General features: G+C 29.8%; 1 protein-coding gene across 1 annotated transcript; it reads left to right on the top strand.

Moving 5' to 3' along the window:
* LOC109354408 (E3 ubiquitin-protein ligase RHA2A-like) lies at positions 22-17,109 on the top strand. Its single transcript, XM_019596892.1, has 2 exons — positions 22-31; positions 16,278-17,109. Exon 2 carries the CDS (start codon positions 16,278-16,280, stop codon positions 16,779-16,781), a length of 504 nt encoding a protein of 167 aa, XP_019452437.1. The 5' UTR covers positions 22-31; the 3' UTR covers positions 16,782-17,109.

Raw genomic sequence — 20,364 nt, 5'->3', positions numbered from 1 at the left:
AGGGAAGAGAGAGAGAGAGAGAGAGAGAGAGGTACGACAGTCAAAGATAGATTTGAAGATGTTTTGAGATACATATCAATGATTATGAATGATGCTCATTTTATCATGTATTCATGGACCATCAACATTTATTTTGTTTCACAACTATGCCCCTCCAACAATCCTAGAATTGCAGCATCTAGTATAAGATTAGAGAATATATTTTTAATGTTCAGGGTTTCATGACTTGATCTTTTCACTGTGTTCTCCTCTCAAATGACCTTTCTGCCCCCAATTTAATATATTAAATCTTTTGGTAATATTAATGATGTTTTTTTTTTTTTAAAGAAGTTTTTTCTTGTCCTTTCAGGAATTGAAACCTTAACATTCTAGTTATCCTGAAGATTTAATGAAACATTACACTATTAGATCAATATCTTGTTATATTAAATATTTTATAGTGTAACATTTGGTATAAAGAAAGGTAATTGACAGGGCTATTATTGGGTTAGTACGAGTTCTCACCACAAAAATCATATGAATCGAAATAATGAAGTTGTAAGACACTCATATACACATTTGTATCGTGTAAATGTTAATTTTACGTTTTGTTTTATCTTTTTAGGTTGTTGTTTTTTATTGTGGTTTAAAAGTTAGTTTTAATATGTTATCTTGTTTTGCGCAATCGTGTCTACGATCTTTAAATATTAGTTGTGTATCTATTCTCTTATATAAAATTGAAGATGTTTTAAGATATGTGTGATTAATAATGACAAACATTTTGTTGGGACATAAAAATTGTATCATAGACCAAAAAATTATGAACATTTGTTTTATTTCACAATTATGCCCGCCCAACAACTTTATAATTGAAGCATCAAGTAGAAAATATATTTTTAGCGTTTATCACTACTCCTTATTTTCTTCCTTCGTTTATGTTTTCAACTATATTGGATACAACTACCTTATAATTTAGATGAAATTTTATAAGCTACATTGAAGTTTCTAAGTCTTTGATTGAATTTGAGAGCTCAAAAACTAGCTATTTGAATCAAAATCGTTTTGGTAAGATTAACGCTAAACTATCTAACATGTGTAAAATAAGATAAACTACGTTAAGCATAATGACTTGTTGAAATAAACTACTTTTACCAAACACCTACACTTGGTTTATATTTGGTCAAATAAGTTTATTAAGTAAAGCTGTTACAAATTATCTTAAGATGACAAACTTTAGCCCCTAAAGAAAAATAAATCACCATTTATTCTCTAAAACTTATTAACATGTAGTGAGTTAGTTCTCTCTCTTTTCTACTGGTTAATTAATTCAAAGTTTCTTCTACCTGATATCTCTTGTGGCTGTATATAAACGAAATTCCAACATGCAAGTTTTTTTTTCAAATAAAAAGGGCCAAAATAATGTTGTTTTTGACTATTCCTTAACCATTTCAGACTAAAATGAAATAGGCTAAAATTGTCCTTAAAAAAATTTCAGCGAACTAAATCGATCCTTAAAAAAATGTTGTTGTCGACTAGTATAATCTATGGCCATAATGCTCACATAAAACCTAATGAAGTGTTATCTAGTTTTTTAAGAAGTGTATGGTGCAATCAAGTCTATGATCTTTAAACATCAATTGTATTTGTATTATCTTCAATACACAAATCACATGTTTCCTTATCAAATTTGAGCCTCAAGCCTTTTACATATAAGCTCAATCTAGCTCCACATAACTAAGAATATAAACATTCATATATTTGACATGTTTTAAGAGGAGGTGTTGACTACAGCGTTCCAAATGTGAATATAGACATTCATAACATCAAATACTCAGTTCTACTAAAAAGTAAAAACAAATTAATTTACAATTGTTGTTATTATTGATTTGAAATAGATTGTATATATTTGAAATATATTAACATACAAATATTATAATTATAGAATCTTCACCTAATATATTAGCTAGCATCTCATGGCATATTATTTATTTTTTATTATTATCAACTATAAAAATGTAAAATTCTTCTTTCCCCAAAGTTTTACCCAATCAAATTTACATTTATTTATATTTAAGCTCTGGTAATGATCAAGAAATAGATTCATCTCCATTATTGACTCTCCTATGCTTAGCATGTGAGAGGGAAAAAGTCTTTAAAAAAAATTAAATTTAACTAAAAATGAAAATCTAGATTTTAAAATTTTATTTCTATCATGTGTCATAATTTTAACTATGCATTGACCTGACTCAATGATCAAAGCCCATAACTAATATTAGAAATGGATCTAGGAAAATCCACACCCTTTAAACCAATTGAAATTAATTAGTCAGATCATAAACGTGATTAAACTATGATTAGACGTATGCAACATACACATGTAAGAATATATAATGTGTAGTATTGTATCACAGTTTCGACTTTCCTGATAATTTGGGAACAATGGAGTTTCCAACCCAACAAATGGCTTCTTTCACGTGCAGACACTGGATTAGTAAAACACATAGGTCGCTTCAAGCATATGACACAGACATGTTTTTGGTCTCTGTGTGTCCGATTTTGCAGTTCCTCATAATAATACATGAACAATGTGCAGGTTCTAAATTACCCATTTTTCAGCACATGATTGTGACCCTAGTCAACAATTTTAGCACCTAATGGCTATAACTACACCATACATTATGTCAGTGTCTTCTTTTGATTATGTTCCAGTTTCATACAGTTGCATATGTTTATTAACCTAAATAATTAGGCAATATGAAAGCGAAATGGGGGAGTGGGAATAAAATCCATATGCCATAGTATATATGATCAATGTGGGGGGAATATTGATTAAGCTGTCAGATAGGACCCTTTTGAGGTGCAAAGATGTTGATGTCATTTCAAATAGGTGTGTCCTTTGGAAGTATTTGAGGATGATACAATGTTAATAGAAAAAGAAGTCCTACCCATTTTGGTTTTTGCTTTGGTGCTTGTGTAGGTATGATGCAACTATCGTACAACACTGTTTGCTAACATTCATGTGAGTATGGCCTATAAAGCATCTCAAAAGGTTCAACTTTTGAGCGATGGAGCATTTGGATGAAGAGGATAACATGTTTTTAATAGTGTTTCAATCTATCTTATGAGTCCATAATATATTAACATATGAATAAAGAAATTTTTTTAAAAATAAAAAATAATAAAAAGTAACATTTTGATTAACTAAAAATAGAAAATGAGACAATATTTGGGATAGGTTATCTCTATCTCATTTAAATGAGGTTGTAAGAATTAATTCTGGGTAATGATTTTTTTTTATTTTAAGTTTAAGCTCCAAAGTTCAAATTGTGATATTTTTGCTCACTCCCCTTCCCATTAAATGAAAAAATTGGCAACAATTTTTTTACGGTTGATTTAGTTTCAAGACTAGATCTTTTTTCTTAAACAAGAGCAATGATGCTCCAATTTATTTTAGTGATTCCTTAGAATAGTTATGTTGAATGTTAAAAAAAAACGAGTTGTGCCACCTAGTAATAGAAAAAATATCTATGGTCCTAGACAACATTATTTTTTTAAGGAATGGGATATTAGCAATGTTTGGTCACTTGTCAAAGGTTGTGTATGTTTGTTTTTATCTGACTTTCTCAATAATTTATGGTTTAGTTTCGTTTATAGAGAAACTAGTGCCACATACTGATTAAGCTTAACAATGCAATGTCATTTATCAAAAGGCTTATTTCGTTTGTTTTATATGTGTGATTGTTAATTATTTTTGTTACTTTGCTACTACTTATTTGACTTATTTGAATCAATTAGTTCTATTTCACTTTAACAGCATTATTACAATTCAAAGTTGTGGATTAAATTAGTTTTATCCCAATCCATAAAGGTTCACTCTTCGGTTGGATTTGGCTAGCTACAGTCCCAACTCTGTTATAATGCTTTTGAGTATTTTTTTTCAAGCTAAATTTGGATAATCATGCATGATCACAAAAGGGTATGTATTGTGGCATTTGCCACAATTAGTACCGGACTGGATCTTTGTCAGTCCTTTTAGTACTGTTGATCTTTATGGAATGGGATCAATATCCCATATTTTATGTCTAATTATGTCACAGTCTACTAGAAAGTAGAAAATTGCTACATACTTGAAAAGAACATTTTGATATTATTTAGTACGATATAATTAGTACGAGATAAGAGGAGAAGAGATTTTGTGAACAGAGCATGCTGGTTCTTTATGGAGCTAGCATTAAAAAATCATTAATTTGAAAATTGCATTTAGCCTTGGCCACGTAAAAATAGATAACATAGGCTTTGGTATTTCTTGTTTTCTTTGCTTTTGCACCACATGCTATACTACCCTTGCCTAGGTGAGGGAGCATCATCAAACAAGCAACACAAATTAATATCACTGTCTTTCAAAGTGCACTGTAAATCTGAATACCAAAGAAGGGAAGTGAAACATAAGTAAGCCACACTTTCTAGTTCCAACATCAAAACATCTTATGCTTCACACAACTACCATCCAATTTCTCAATCGGGTGTAGTGCTTTCTTGGTCATAACAATACCCATTACCCTACTTACATTTGAGCCTTCCCTTAACGCAACAAATTAAAGGTATTATGTTTATTTTGGAATTATATGATGTAAACCTTATATAATAGTTCTTTTAGAGTTTATAGTGTCACTTTAATGATTAACTTATAAACTATTATATCTTGTGTGAGACTCTTTTGGTAGGGATTGTCTTGTAATGGTGGTGGAGACACTCGCAGTATTTTGGGGAAGTCCTTGTCTTGTATATAGTGGTGGAAACATTAGCAGTATTTTTCTTAAAATTTAAAATTTGTAAATTGTTATTTTTAATCAAACTTTGATGTTATAAATTGTTTTTTTTCCACCATAGAGTCCAGAAAATGTCAAAACCAAACCAGGTACCTATCTTATCTTATATCATATATAAAATAATAATGTTTTGAAATAGAGTAGCTATATATTATTCTATTCACAAGAAATAAATGATATATATTACTTGTAAATCAATCATTAATAAATATTTGTGACATGTATTACTTTTTTTCGGTGGAGGGGAGATTTGTATGAATATATATGATGTTCCTTTAAAATAGTACTAATCCTTTTTTAAATAGAAGGGTGAATGGTTGTTAACTGTTACTTGAACATGAACCTCGCGTAAAGAAGTTTGCACAATTATACGCTAGGCTTTATACTCCGCCAGATACAGTGTTTTGAATTGATGTATTAGGTCATCATATCTTTACTCTAGTTAACACGTGATCTTTCTCGATCGGATGAAGGAATCTTAACTATAGCTTTTACCCTTTCATATATATTTCAATTACAAGGCAGCATGCATATTTCACTGTTTAGATCCCATCTTCATAGAAAAATATATAATAACCGATTAACATTTGTTGTGTCTCAATTAGCTAGGTAGAAAATTGCTTTAACTGGAACAGTCCTAAGTCTCTCACTTATATAATTAAGACCATCATAATCAATCTTTGAACACACTTTATCCTCCGATTGTAATAATTAACAAGCATCAACTCCATCATTTGAAACTACTTTCTTGGACCAAGGATAATGAAGTGTCAAGTAATATAAAAATAAAGAGAAAAACAATATGATTTATTTTTATCTTTTTATATATAATGAAATAATATTTTTGGCATTGAAAATATAAAAAAAATAAGTATTTGTCTCTCCAATAATAAACAATAGTTGTTGTTTAATTTTATGTGGAGCCAATGGTCAACCCAAATTAAATCATGGTGGAGCTAGTTCTTTGCTAAGCAATAAGAGCCTTTATCCGGCTAGTGCTTTGACTCTTAAATGTTGCGCATGCATGTGAAGATCTTCTTCAATCTTCATGCTTTTTCCCATTTTTCTCATTTGACCGTCAATGTTTTTTAATTTCAATGTTTTTATATGGATGATTGTCTAAGGGATGATATCTTTTTCACTTATTAACATGATGGATAGGATATGAAGTTATGAACTCTGTTGGTCTCATTATTTTTTGAATTCAAATTCAAATTCAATCCTAAATACGGAGTTTAATTCCACCTCAAATGTTGACTGGACTATCTTTTAAATCCAATATCGACACTAAACCTAATAAATATAATACATACTCCATTTAAATAAAAAATTAATATTATTTATCATTTTGGATATGTAATTTGATAATGAAATAATATATATTATTAATCATTTATATATATGGTGAAAAATAGCTCACTTTCTATGAGATCTAAAGCTAAACAATAGTTATACAACTAACTTAAGAGACAAATGTTGATATTTTGCCAATAATATAAATGTATTTTCGCTCTAATATGTTAAACAAGTGACCTGCATAACCCAAGGGATCTCACGAAATCTTCATGCTTTGTTAAATAGATGGACAAACTTTTGAATATGGTGACGATGACGTAAATTGCTTTGTTTTTTAATTATTGTAGACAATTGATTCCTTTGACCTCCTTGGATTGAAGCTTGAGAAAGAGATTTCCACCAAAATGGGATAGGATTTTGAACAACCACAGGGATTTTGTCAATATATCAACCAGTATTCTTTGGTTAGATAAGCTCGATGCAATAAAGGCATACTTTTAGTTTACAAATATTACAAAAAGTCATCATAATGATGAAATTTTGACTCCTGTGATTGTTCTTAACAAAATTTTGTTGGAATCGAGAGGAATAATGTATTAGATAGATGGAAATAAAAGTTGAAGTTGTTTTTGTTAGAAGGTATTGATTTTTTTAAAAATTGCTCACTTACCAAAGTTCAGAGACTTAAGTGTAAATACAAACAAGTTGACTTGTTTAAATTAAATATTTTTAAGTTCAAAACCCAAACTAATGATGAGATTGTTTTTAAACAATTTGTTAAAAATACCCTTTGGTTAGATAGATATAGGTTAAAAATACCCTTTTGGTTATAAATAATAATCAGTTAATAAAGGGTTAATGTAAGTGTAAAAGAGCACAAATGTTTTATCCTGATTTACTTGAACAATTACTCTTTCGGTCTGTCCAGTAGTCCTGCACCAAAATCTTATTATAATTGATCTGATTACAAATGTTAGCAAGTAAAAACTTATAAAGTTGAAAACAAATATTATGGAGTTAAGATTTATTAATTTACTTAAATCCTTATTTAATCAAATCCAACTAAGATACATACTCTCTTTGACACTACAGATTATTAGTTGGTATCCAGCACTAAGTCCAACGTGATTGTCGCCAATAACAATTTAACACAAAATAAAAATAACTATATATTTATTTTATTAATGTAAGAGATTTTTAATTTGTTATTGTATCATCTATTATTTATACTTAATTATCATCGAATTTTAGATATAAGTAATAATAAAAATAAATAATATATTAAATATGTATAAATTTTACAATATCAATAGATAAATATTACTGTTCTTTGCTAGAACACAAGGTACGGACAATGGTTGATCAGCTGCTCTGAGGAAGGAGAAGAGGACAGTCGTCAAAGTAGCAGGATGAAGTAGGAGAGCTGGACCCGCCGGTGGAGGTACCTGAAAAGGTTCTCCGACGATCAAGTCAGTGTATGAACTAAGTGAATGAGAGTGTGAGAATAATGAAGAGAGCAATAGAATGAGTAATGTTAAAGAGTGAAGAGATTAAGATACTTCCTGTTGGTAGAGATCCTATTTATAGAAGAGAGAGTGGACATTAGGTTCTTGGCTGGTGGTGCGACGCGTGGCCGACCAAAGGTATTTTCGGGAGTTGCTTTTCCCGTGTCAGGCGGTCTGCCAGGACCGTACACTGTGTCATTCTTGTCTTCTAGCCTGTGATTGGTTTGGTAGCCGTTCTGCAACCTGTCTGTCTGCTGTGCTGGCAGGTGGGTTGGTAAGGTACGGAAGGTATGTTGTCTCTCAGGTCAACTCTGGTGGTCCCAACACGCGGGGCCTACCTCAGCGACCAAGCATAGGACTCTTCAGTTCGCCGGGTAGGAACAATTACATTATAGTAGTTAAAACAACATATAATATAATAGTTATAACAATTATTTATTTCTAGTTCTAGCCTCACAAACATAAGGGGGACATGTTAGTATGGCACAAAGAAGGCACGAGTGCTAGACAAGAGTCACCATACACTAATGCGACATGGTTAATTACAAACTAAATGGCGACAAATGTTTCAAAAATAATAAAGGACTATCCAACATGTAATCTATTATTTTCAATATGATGAAATAACAATTTTACCATAACAATAAAAGGGATTTCAAACACTTCTCTATCTAGTACCGAAGATAATCCGTATTCAACAACAAGCTACGACCTCAAGTGCACTAGCACGTAATTACAAGTCATTTTGATTAAAGTTTAAATTAAGGTCACAAATAAAACCACATAAAGAACGTTGGTTAGAGGTTCAGACAACAAAACAACCAAAACTCAGTCCACACTTGTAATATTTTCTCTCAAATACCCAACATTGATTGATATTTTGTTTTCTCTGTTCTTGTTTAATAAGGTTCAAATGTTTTCTAATGGAAGCATTAGGGACACTGAAACGGCGGGTCATACAGACCCCTACCCACCCTGTCTCATACTAATGCCTCAGATTCAATTATTTTTTAAATTTTCTACCTAATTTAAACGCATACCCCGACAACTAAATCAATGTCTCATTTCAACATTCATCTAATTAAAGCGTTACAACTAATAAAAACATATAAAAATAAGTAAAAAAGTTAAAAGTTATAAAATAAAAATAATTTAATAAGCATATAATGAGAAAATAAAATTTTCACCGAAAATAGTACTATACGATAAACATTGATCCGACATATTCAATCACAGTTATGTTTACTTCGAGACGGTGGCAGAAACATGGATTTTTTAAAAGCTTTTGATTGTGTTTCTTTAAGCTCATGATCCGGGGAAATATTTTAAAGGAGAGTTTTATGTTTAAATAAGTTTGTAACATGAAGAAATGGCCTTGGGAAAGAAATCTGTTGTTAAGGGTCATTGAACCTTAGCCATTTCACCGCCAATATAAATGTCTCAGTCACATGCATCAAATCCCCTTCTAAGGTTATGTCACCTCTATTTGTATATACTATATAGGAAATGTAAGCTCCTGTTAAATCATCTTTAAATTATTATATTTGCAAGAAAAAGTAATATATATCACTTATAAATTAATCATTAATAATAAAATAATATATTATTGTATATGTCACATTTTTTTCTAGTAGGAGAATTTGTAGGATTATTATTTTCCATTTTTATATCCAATTTCATCTGAGCTGGCTTTTATTTACAGAATAAGAAAACAATTCTGTAGCCTTGGCTTGCGGCCCTGATGATGGGCACTGTTTAATTAACTTGATTTTTTTTGTTTTTTTCTCCAAAAGAAATGTGTTAAAAAATTTCATGTATATGTAATATCGACCTGCTCATTTCGACATACTAAACCAAAATACACTATGTTCAAAACAATTTAGTTTCTTAATAAAAATAAAATGTTATTTTAATTTTAAAATTAAAATTTAAAATTGAGTTGTTTCTCAATTGATTATGCATATTTTCTTCATAAAAGTTTTAGTCCATAAGACCACTAGACCTATTAGTTATAAAACCATTGGACCATTATTTTTTTCACATAGATACAATAGTGTAAAAATATATATAAATAGGGGATGTATATATACTGTTTTTTGTATTAAACACTTCTACAACATATTTGATAGATAGCCAAGTTCCTTAATTACACTGATAATTGTCTTTGTATCTATATTGTCGGCTGAATAGACCATTAAAAATAAGGCCGTATATTTTTATTTTATTTATTGTTAGAATGGGGTTCATTTGTTTTTATGTTTTCACTATGAGTGAAACATATAGTAATGCATGTTTAGAAGAAAAAAACTAATATATAAGAGCTTAATTGAGGCTGGCCCTTAAAAAATTGAGGCTTTAGGAATCTAAATTAAGCCCATTACAAAAACCAACATTATATGAGTAGAATGTAAGGCCCGTTAAATAAAGTCCATATATAAATCTATATACTATCATGCCCTTTACAAAGTCTTTAAAAGATAGGCTAGTATTGTCCTCAAACATCCTGTTGAAACTTGAAACTCCCTCCACTGTTTTTATTTGAATAGATACAGTGTTGTTTATTCATCAGTCTTAATCATAAAGGTATCTGAGTAACACACCTGTCGTAACCGATGTTAACGTTTTTATTTCATAATTCTTAGCTCATTTTGTAGCTCTAATATGTGAGTATTTTTTACACTGTCAGTATCTCTACCTATTAATTATTCACTTTCAAATAAATTAATAATATGATGTATAGATTTTCAACTCTTTTATTAATCGTAACCCGACGATATCTGTACGATCCTTTGACAAAGTCCTCTATTTAATATTTTAAGAATCTTCTGGACTCTCCACTAACTGATTATACATGTAAATGGAATTTTTTATCATAACATTTCCTGAAGCTTCCTAACAAAGTTTATATTATCAATATCACACTCTTCTAAACTTTTACTCTATGCATATGGTAATCATTTTCCATTTAATATTTGATATTGTCCTTGTAATAATACCTACTCAATAATCTATTGTCAGCCATCTTGAAAGCAAACATTTCTTGGTGTCCTTGTCATTTGCGGTGGTCATCTTCAACCCAAATTCAATCCCAACTCTTCAATGCATAAGGTTAAAAGAATTTATTTTAGGTTTTAAAAACAGTATGTAAATAGCTAATATTTTCTACTAGTAAAACTATATCTTATTATTTTAAGCCCAAAAAAATATTTGATAAATTGTTAATACATTAATTTGAGGAAGCATCACCTTAGAATTTCTTCGTTAGAGACAAGTACTATAAAAAAACTAATAAATAATAACATGGTAAATATTTTTATCCTTTTATATATAATGAAATAACACTTTATTATTAAAAATATAAGAAAAATCAAATATTTATTTCTTGGAAGAATTTTTGCTCATATTATTCTGACTTGCTTGTGTGGATTATGTTTTGTAATTGGAAGCACCATAAGTTACTTAATAAATGCAAAGAGGGTGGAGCAATTAGAGGATCATTATATGAATGTTAAATCTATGCATTGACGTCTATAAATGTATATATAATATGCATTTATTTGAATTAATTTTTTTAATAAGTCAGTAATAATTAAAGATGAATTATGAATAATACAATAATAATATTATTTTTTTAATATTATTTGTATATATATCTTTTTATCTTATTATATTTGGAAGTTGGAACATTATCCGTTTCTTACCTTCCTCCATTTAGTTGTGTTGCGGCTATTAAAAAGTAAAGTGTGATTTTAAGTATATTAAGAGTACTTTTTCTGTAGAAAAGAGGCCTACATGGCTATATATATATAGCATTTCGAGGTGATTGGACACAAAAGAAATAGTTAAAAAAAGGTTATTAGGATATGGTTGGTGTACCTAAACCATATTTGCGATTCCAAACTTGACTTATATACATGAACCAGCCTAAGCAAGATGTTTAGAGAGGGTTATTAACTTACTATTATATTAATAAAGGAGGCTAATTTAGAGCATAAATAAATAAATGTGGATAATTATGGCAGCTAATAATTGAAGTAATTGCTCTCATGGTGGGAAGAGATTAGGATCATCCACAATATAAGATGGGCCTATCAAAATAGGAGGACCCTCATTTAACCATGCTATCAAGGTATTTGTTGTCTCGCTGGTTTATGTTATTTTATGTGCTATAAATTATAATTAGTAAAAAAAATTAATAATTTTAATTTAAATAATTTTTTTCAACTAATGAAAATTGATAATACATAAAGTCATACAAAAGTATGACAACAAATATATACCCCAACCTGCCGCCCTTCATAATAGATATCAAGTATTCAAGTCTAATAATCAATCTATTGTTTTATTAGCCAATTTAATATTATTTGATCTTTTATTTTTTTAACCTTATTCTATTTTATTTAAAACTCAATACACATTTAATTTTATTTTACAATTACATCTTTATTTATTAATTATTTTCACCTTCTATTTTTTATTTGTAATTTAGTTTATAATATACATTAATGATATTATTTTAGTCAAATTTTGTTCAAATCTACTTCATTTATTTCATGCTTAATTTTTTTGATATTATCAAGGGTATTTTCTTACCTTTGTGGGTATGAAACTACTCCCTTTTGGAGTTTGGAGTTGTCTCTTTGAATAAATGTTGCTTCCAAAATTAAACTTTCGACATTGGAGATCTAACGAGACCTAATATTACCAGACCAACGTATTGTTATTGATAATTCATGCTCCACTTTATTCATTCATATTTCTCTATAAACAAGTTGGTTCAGCAAAGACTTGTTTTAAGCCACTATTAGTGTTGTCGACACATACGAATCTCATTAGACGGCGTAGTTTTGGATCAATGTGGATGAGTTATACTATTATAACTAGTTCTAAAATCTTTAATATTGTAAATTTTACTATTATATGATTCCTTAACTTCATTATTATCCTTTATCAAATTATAACTACTGCTAAAAAAATTACTATTATAATTTTGTTAGAGTTGAACATAAGTTGTCAGATCTTGCAAAATATGTGTTTGGGCCAATGTTACAAAATCTGAGCTGAACGTCAAATTGGAAGAGGTCTCATATCAGGTTTAATTGATTTAAGTGGTTAAACCGTCCAGTTTGACCATGTGATTTAATATACAATTAATATTTTTTTATCAACAAATATATAATTATATAAGTATAAAATTTTATATAATTAATTATTATGTATAATTATATTGAAATAACAACTCTCAATATCTTTTTGGACTAGAGTAAAATAAAATATTAGAGTATTGAAATAAAATATATTTCCGAGTTATTTCGATTTAATCGGGTTTAACACGGTCGAACCAGAATATTCGAGGTTTAAAGTGGTTCAACTCTCATTCGGTTAAAACTACAAATAAGAGTCATTTTCAAGTCTAGTCAGTGGTCAAATTGATCAAATGACCTAGTACGGTCTGATTCTTCTAACATTGGTTTGGGCACTATTTTAAATGTTATAAATTGCTTACGTTCTCTTAATTAATGTGTTTTAATTAATTAGTAAATATATTATTTCTGATTTCTAACTCCAAACTAGACAAAACACCCTTAAATTACTTATGTTAAATTCACAAAACTAATACACAAGCTTGATTAACCTCATCAATAGAGGTAGGAATAGGTCAGATCCATCCACAATCATTTATGACCAGATCTATTTAAGATATAGTATGATCTGACGCATTTTTATAAAATATAAGATTTAAACATTTGAAAAACTTAAATTTAAAATAAGAGTAAAATTACGGTGACACCTCATGAGTCTTAATGAAATTACACAAATTATCCATCATTTTTCTACCCCTATATAAATCTCCATCATTTTTTATACTTTCATTACGCTGACTACCACTGCATAAGAAAAAAGTGTAATTTTTTGAACAAAAAATGTGATAAATGCAATTAAGTTAAGCAAAACATGATTTATTGTGGAGACAAATCCAAATAATATATGAGTGAATATCTCTTTATTATTTTTTGTTCATTACGTTATAGTATAAGAGCAATTTAAACAATATATCTTTATAATTGTTGATGCATTTTGTAACAAAAAATAATAAAGATATATTAATTTGTATATTATTTGAATTTTTACTTACAATATACCATGTTTTGTTTAACTTAATTGCATTTATCACATTTTTTTGTTTAAAAGATTATATTTATTTCTTATGCAGGGGTGGTCAGTGTAATATGAAAATATAAAAACTATGGGAGATTTGTGTATGTGTAGAAAAGTGAGTGATAATTTGTGTAATTTCACTGTAATTAACTCTTAAAATAAAGTCTATACAATAGGCTTTATTATAAATAATATTGTAATAAAGCATAATTTAATGTATGTATAATAGGCTTTGTTTTAAATGTGCTCAAGTTTAAGAAATGTGAAAAAATTATGTCCACATTTTCATGTTTTAAAGTATAATTTGTTCTATGCATCGGGAAAAAAAGTATAATTTGTTCAATTTATGAAATAAGAATCACATGTCCATTTGCAATATTTGCCCATTTTTATATTATCATATATCATAACCATAATCATACAAGGTCATGCCCGAAATTTTAGCCATAAAACACAACAATAATCATATTAATATTTTGGAAGGTATCCTCTCACTAAGAAAACAATTAGTTTAAGTTTTTCCTAATAAAAAATAACGTTCATCGAAATGAAGTTTTACTTCACCCACAAACCTTTTTTATATACACCATGATCAAATCTCTAACATTACATTTGAAAAACTCAATTATTTATTAAGTATGATAAATCTTATTTACTGTATTAAATTAATATTAAAACTCAATTTGAATATTCTACAGTGTACACACACAACAATTTTAATATTCTAAACTCAATTTTAATATTCCCGTATAAAGAAAGGCCTTGACGACAGCCTCATAATGTTGGGGTCCTTAAGCCCTTTGGAAACACTACGCCTTCCTTTGGCTGTAGAGAAGAAGTGAGAAGAAGTTAAGAAGAAAGAAAGAGGTGAGAAAGAATATAAGAAGAAAGAAAATGATGAAAGAAAAAGTAGAATTGTGAGTTGTTTGGTAGAAAAGAAAAAGAAGATAGAGAGAGTAGAACTTTACATTTCCACCTATAAATGGACAATAATGCCTTTAGTCACATTAATAATAATTTTCATTATAAATTAAAAATAATTTTTTGTTTAAAATATTAATAAATATAATATTATTATTAAATATATAATTTATAACAACAATTAAATATATAGATTTAATTAAAGTGTTTAAAAATATATAAAAAAAGATAATTTTATATTAATTATTAAACATGTTAAAGATAAAAAAGAAAAATGATAAACAAGATAAAAATGAGCAAAATTGTAAAAACAAAAGACAACGCATTCAATTCTCATAAGAGATAAGAGTTTTTATGTAGGACCCACATAATTTTTTCTCCCTCCTCCTTATTCGCCCCTTGTACCAAATGAGAGAAATACTTAAATTCTTTTCTCCTTTTCTCTTTCCTTCTTAAATCACCTCTTCCAAACAAAGCATACAAGAAGTGGGAGCACATCTACTGTCTCACTCCATATATTATGTGTTTATAATTGGTCATAAAAATATTTAATAATTAAATTTTAACTTAAATATATTTTCTGATCAATCACAAACTCGTGACATATAGAGTGTGACAGAAACTGTGGAAAACAAATATGTACTAATTCCAACTGCCATATAGGAAGATTTTGAGAACATAAAGAAAACCTATCGTTCACACTTCGATTTCGCCACCCAGATTCTAGAAGAATTCATTCAATTTTATTTTTAGTATATTCAGTTAGCTTCAAAAAACTTTATCCAAATGGTGTGTGCTTAATGGTAGGGAGAGAACTTGGTAATAATATAGAAACTAGAAAGTGAGTCTTATGCTCAATGAATTAGTTCTAACATGATAATATGATGCGCGATATAGAGAAGATGACAAAATATACTCAAAGAAACTTTACACTACTTCAAATATTAAATTTTTAAAGGAAACATTAGAATTTATTTATAATATTTTAGTAACTAAAAATTGTAATATAAAATATTAATGATAAGGAATTCAATTCCTCAAGTAATGTTTAAAATATATTTTTATGAACAAAAATTGAGTTAAAAGAGCTTAGCTATCACTAATCAAGGATAAATCATTTATGGAAAATATTAATCAATACCATCACCAATTAAGGAATATAATATTATATTGATTTAATTGGTAAAAATGAGGTCTTACTCAATAATTACTTCATGTGTCATCAGCATTAATTGATAAAATAATTATCAAATACTTTTTTAATTAATCAAAACTCATGACATGTATTGTGAAACAAAATATATATTTTCTGGTTAGAATCTAAATGTAAACGTCTATTGTAATAACTTTGTCGATACAGATTTTATAAAGGTCTCTGAGAAACACCACCCAACTCACCTAAAAACATTTTATTTTATGAATATTAAAACAAAAAATTAAATCTTCAACGTGTTTTAATTTAATCCACCCATCTCTCTCAGCTTCCTCACATTCACTTTAAAAAAAAAGCCCTTCTTATAACTGCAAGAGAACCTCTTAATTCTCTCTCAAACCACATCCACCATTCACAATTTCACATAGAAAAAAGATGGGTTTACAAAACCAGCTAAACGACGTGTCGTCTGGTTCGATTCCACTTCTTCTATTAGCCCAAATCGCTATTTACTTCAACTACCTCCGTTCATTTCTCTTTACCCTCTTCCAATCCCTTGGACTCTCCAGATTCCGTACCGATCAGATCGTCCACGACGGCTTCTTCTCCGCCGTCGGATCCGGCCTCGCCGGTCTCATCATCCTCTCCGATCAACTCTCCCTTAACAACCACTTCTTCTACACTTATTCCACCTCCGCCGCTGACGGTCACAACAGCAACAACGACTGCGTCTTCTGCCAGAACACTTTCAACGACGGCGACCAGGTTCGCATGCTTCCCTGCCGCCATGTTTTCCACAGCCGATGCTTCGACGGCTGGCTCCGTCACCTCAACTTCAACTGCCCGCTCTGCCGCTCATCGCTTATCTCTGACGAGCGCGTGGCTCACACGGAGGCTCGTATCGGTCGTGAACTCGTGTCATGGTTCTCCATGCGGTGATGCGATGTCGTTTTCTTTGTTCGAAATGACCACATTACCCATCGAATATTCCATTATCGCAATTTTACCCTCCTTTTTATACCCCTTCGCGGTGGTTGCAGAGTTTATGGTATTTATTTTTATTTTCAATAGGCTTAGATTTTGTTTAACAGTATTGAAGTATTTTTGGTGAAGGGATTTTTGAAGGGCTCTCTGATGTTTGAGAATCCTTTTGGAGATGCTGTAAATTTTGGACTCCTTTGTGTTTATGCTAATAATTGGAGCCGTCGCTAGGAAGTTTGTACATTTTCCACAATGTAGTCGAATTTATTAAACTTTGCCTTTTTGAGTTACATTTTTTCATGAAAAACCTTATGTTATAAATCAAATCTTACGTATTCAATTTTAAAATAAAAATGAATAAGTTAAAATAAAAATGGAGTGGACAGGAGAATTGGCTACCAAAATTTATATTCACCCATTTCCTTTATATGTTTCTGCCACTAAGTTGTCGTTTATTTTTTGTAACGAATTATGTCTCATTATAATCATTTGTGTTTGAAACTAATTTATTTTGGAATGAATGATTGTATCTCTAACAATTGTATCTCTAACAATTATCACTAAAACAAATACTTGACATTTTGGTGTATCTTTAAATTTAGTGAAATTTTATAATCGATACAATAGTACTTTGTTGCTGCTAAGTTGTTCATCTGCAGGGTAAAGTTGGTTTTGACCTGCATTAAAAACACAGATAATTCAAAGTTGGGAAGATAAATATATATTAGTAATAGTGTAATAAATATTGATCTAAAGTTGGTGAAGAATAACGAATGGATACCATGTAACAGTGAATTGAATGTCTCTAGCAATATGTAAGTGGATGGAAAAAATAGGTGCATTTAATAATTTAAGTGAAAGTAATTTTTACATTGTCAGTAAATCTCCATCATTCATATATTAGTTATTATTGACTTTTAAACAAAATATTACAAATTAATGTAAATAATGTGTTGAAAGTGTACCAATGCATATATTTTAAATTCATGGTAAAACTTTTTTTTTTAGAGTACGGTGATATTTTCTTTCCTTATTCACTGTGTATGTGTATTTCTTTTTAAATACAAATTAGTTCAGTGATCAAATAGGACACTTCATGTTGAAGTGACCAAGAATTTTTCAATTAATTGGATAAACACGTATTGGCGATTCACTTTGTATTTATTACAGAAAAGGAAAGGGTGTCCTGGAAATTTAGAAAGAAAAGGTCAAGGGGCTAGTTGAAGCAAACAATAGCATTCATGTTCCTATGTATGCTACTAGAACAATTCTTCTCTACAAAAAAAAAATGGATCATTTCATATATCACTTATTATGATTGATTAAAAAATAATTAAATATTAATTATTTAATATTTTTTCAACCAATAAAAAAATGAGTTATAAAGTAACACATTTTTTAGAACACAAATGCAGTTTTGTATTCAACTGGTGAAGGTAATGAACCACTGATACATATATACCATAAATTTAAGAGGTAGAGAAAAAGAGTCTGCTACCAATTAAATGTAGTTATGATTGGCAGTATGTCATAAAATTTATATCATTTTTCTTATGCTAAAAAACTTTTAATGTGCAACCGATTGTAGTGATAAATTAAACTTTAAGTTTAAAATTTATGCACTGTCAATATAAAGTTTTTTACACTATCCGCATATTATCTACTGTTGATTTATATTATTTTATATGAGGGTGAATGGTAGTTAATATATGAATGGTGGATGATTGACTAACACTGTAAAAAACACTTACAATGTGAGTGTATACATATTAAATCCTAAACTTTAAATGAAAACTCAAAATTAGTGGGAGGAAGCGTCAAAAGGTCTTGTGCGTCTTCTGATGTACACCACATAGTGATTTTGGGTCAGTAATGGCCATGTATTTTTGCTTTAATCAAAGGGATATGGAATTACACCGTGATAGTGATGGTTGAAGAGGGCCTGAACCTTCCGGCTGAAGTAATTATTTTGGGTAAGCGAAAAAACGGACAAAAAGGTGGAGGAAGAGAAACTAGAATATACGGAAAAAGAAAAGGAGTTAGAGGATTATAATGCCAGAAAAAATGTGTACAATGACAAAATGAAAGATTTTTTATATTATCATTACATTATCAATCATTCAAATCATGGATCCTTAAATATAAATAATACAAATGAATGATGTAATGACTAAATATAAATTTCTATACTACAATTCTATATTATTTAATATTAAATTGTTAAATTTTAATGTGTTGTCCACTTGATATTAGTTGTTTTGATAAAAGTTTAACTAGTGAAACAGAAAAAAGAAAAGAATATAACAGAGTATCGTCTTCAATTAAATATTTTTAAATGTGATGAATATGATAATTCTTACATGTTTTTTCTAACTCGACTCCATCTAGAAAGGTTCTTCTCCTGCGTCACTAATAGGATTCACCATGAGCTTTATCTCTACTCTCATGCATAGTGATAGGAGGGTGAGTGGGATAAGGGTATGACCCAAGGTCTTCGATTTGAGGTGAGGTGATCTCGGGTTGAAGGTTGCCAAGTTGAAGTGTATTGTAGTGTGCTTCGTGAAGTGTTTCCTTTGTGTTGGGCCACGACCGACGTTCATCTAAGTTGAACTTAGACCTGCTAGGAGAGGTACTTGAAAATGTGCTCCGACGATCAAGTCAGTAAATGAAGGTAGAAGGGAAAGCAATATCTCAGAGAATGAATGGATGTCATGCTTAAGAGATAAAAAATAAGGTTAGAGAGTGTATATGTCTTTATCCCATATATCTTATATGCGAAGGGAGGAGCCATATTTATATCTTGGAGATGAATGAAATATTCTCTAACTGATGTTGTTGGCATGACCGACCATTTGGGCTTGTCGTCGTGTTCTAGTAGAGTAGGAGATGCTTTATGCGTGTCAGGTGGCCTGATTAGACCGTAATCTGAGCATAATTAACTTATAGCTTGTAGTAGGCTTTGGCAGTCATAGTCTAGGCCTATCCTTGTCGTAGAGTATGGAGTTAACTGAGAATTTACAAGCAGCGTGTAGCAGGTGTCGATAGCACGACATATGGGTGGCAGCGGCGTGGCCTATTACTGGCTTGAGGTCGTATCCAGTTGATGATATGCCTTATCTTGCTAGCTCGACTGATATTGTAGGCCCTAGTGACGTAAGTCCTCGTCAGGCATTCAAGCTTGGTCGACCTTAAATAGCCCAGTGCGGTTAGCGGGGTAGCTGTTTGACTAGGGTGGAACAATCTCAAACTCGAAGAATAAAGTCAATAAACTAGTTTCCTTTTAATAAATAAGAAAAGATATTTTCCTTTTCATGATTTGCCAATAATCTAGTTCCTCTTATGTGAATAATGATTTACATTTGTGGATATATAATTCTACTCCCAAGAAACACATTGATAGATCGGTTAGAATGGAATGAGGATCATCTGTCCTACTTTTTCATGTCTCATTGCATCTCAATTCAATTGGAAGTTGTCATTTATTTAAAAAAGAAAAATTAAAAAAATATAAAGTAACTTTTTTATGTTATTTGGTAGGATT

The sequence above is a fragment of the Lupinus angustifolius genome, chromosome LG08 (assembly GCF_001865875.1).
Source record: "Lupinus angustifolius cultivar Tanjil chromosome LG08, LupAngTanjil_v1.0, whole genome shotgun sequence".
In the NCBI taxonomy this organism is placed as follows: Eukaryota; Viridiplantae; Streptophyta; class Magnoliopsida; order Fabales; family Fabaceae; genus Lupinus; species Lupinus angustifolius.
Note: the sequence above shows the minus strand (reverse complement) of the source record. Positions and strands in the feature narration are given on the sequence as shown.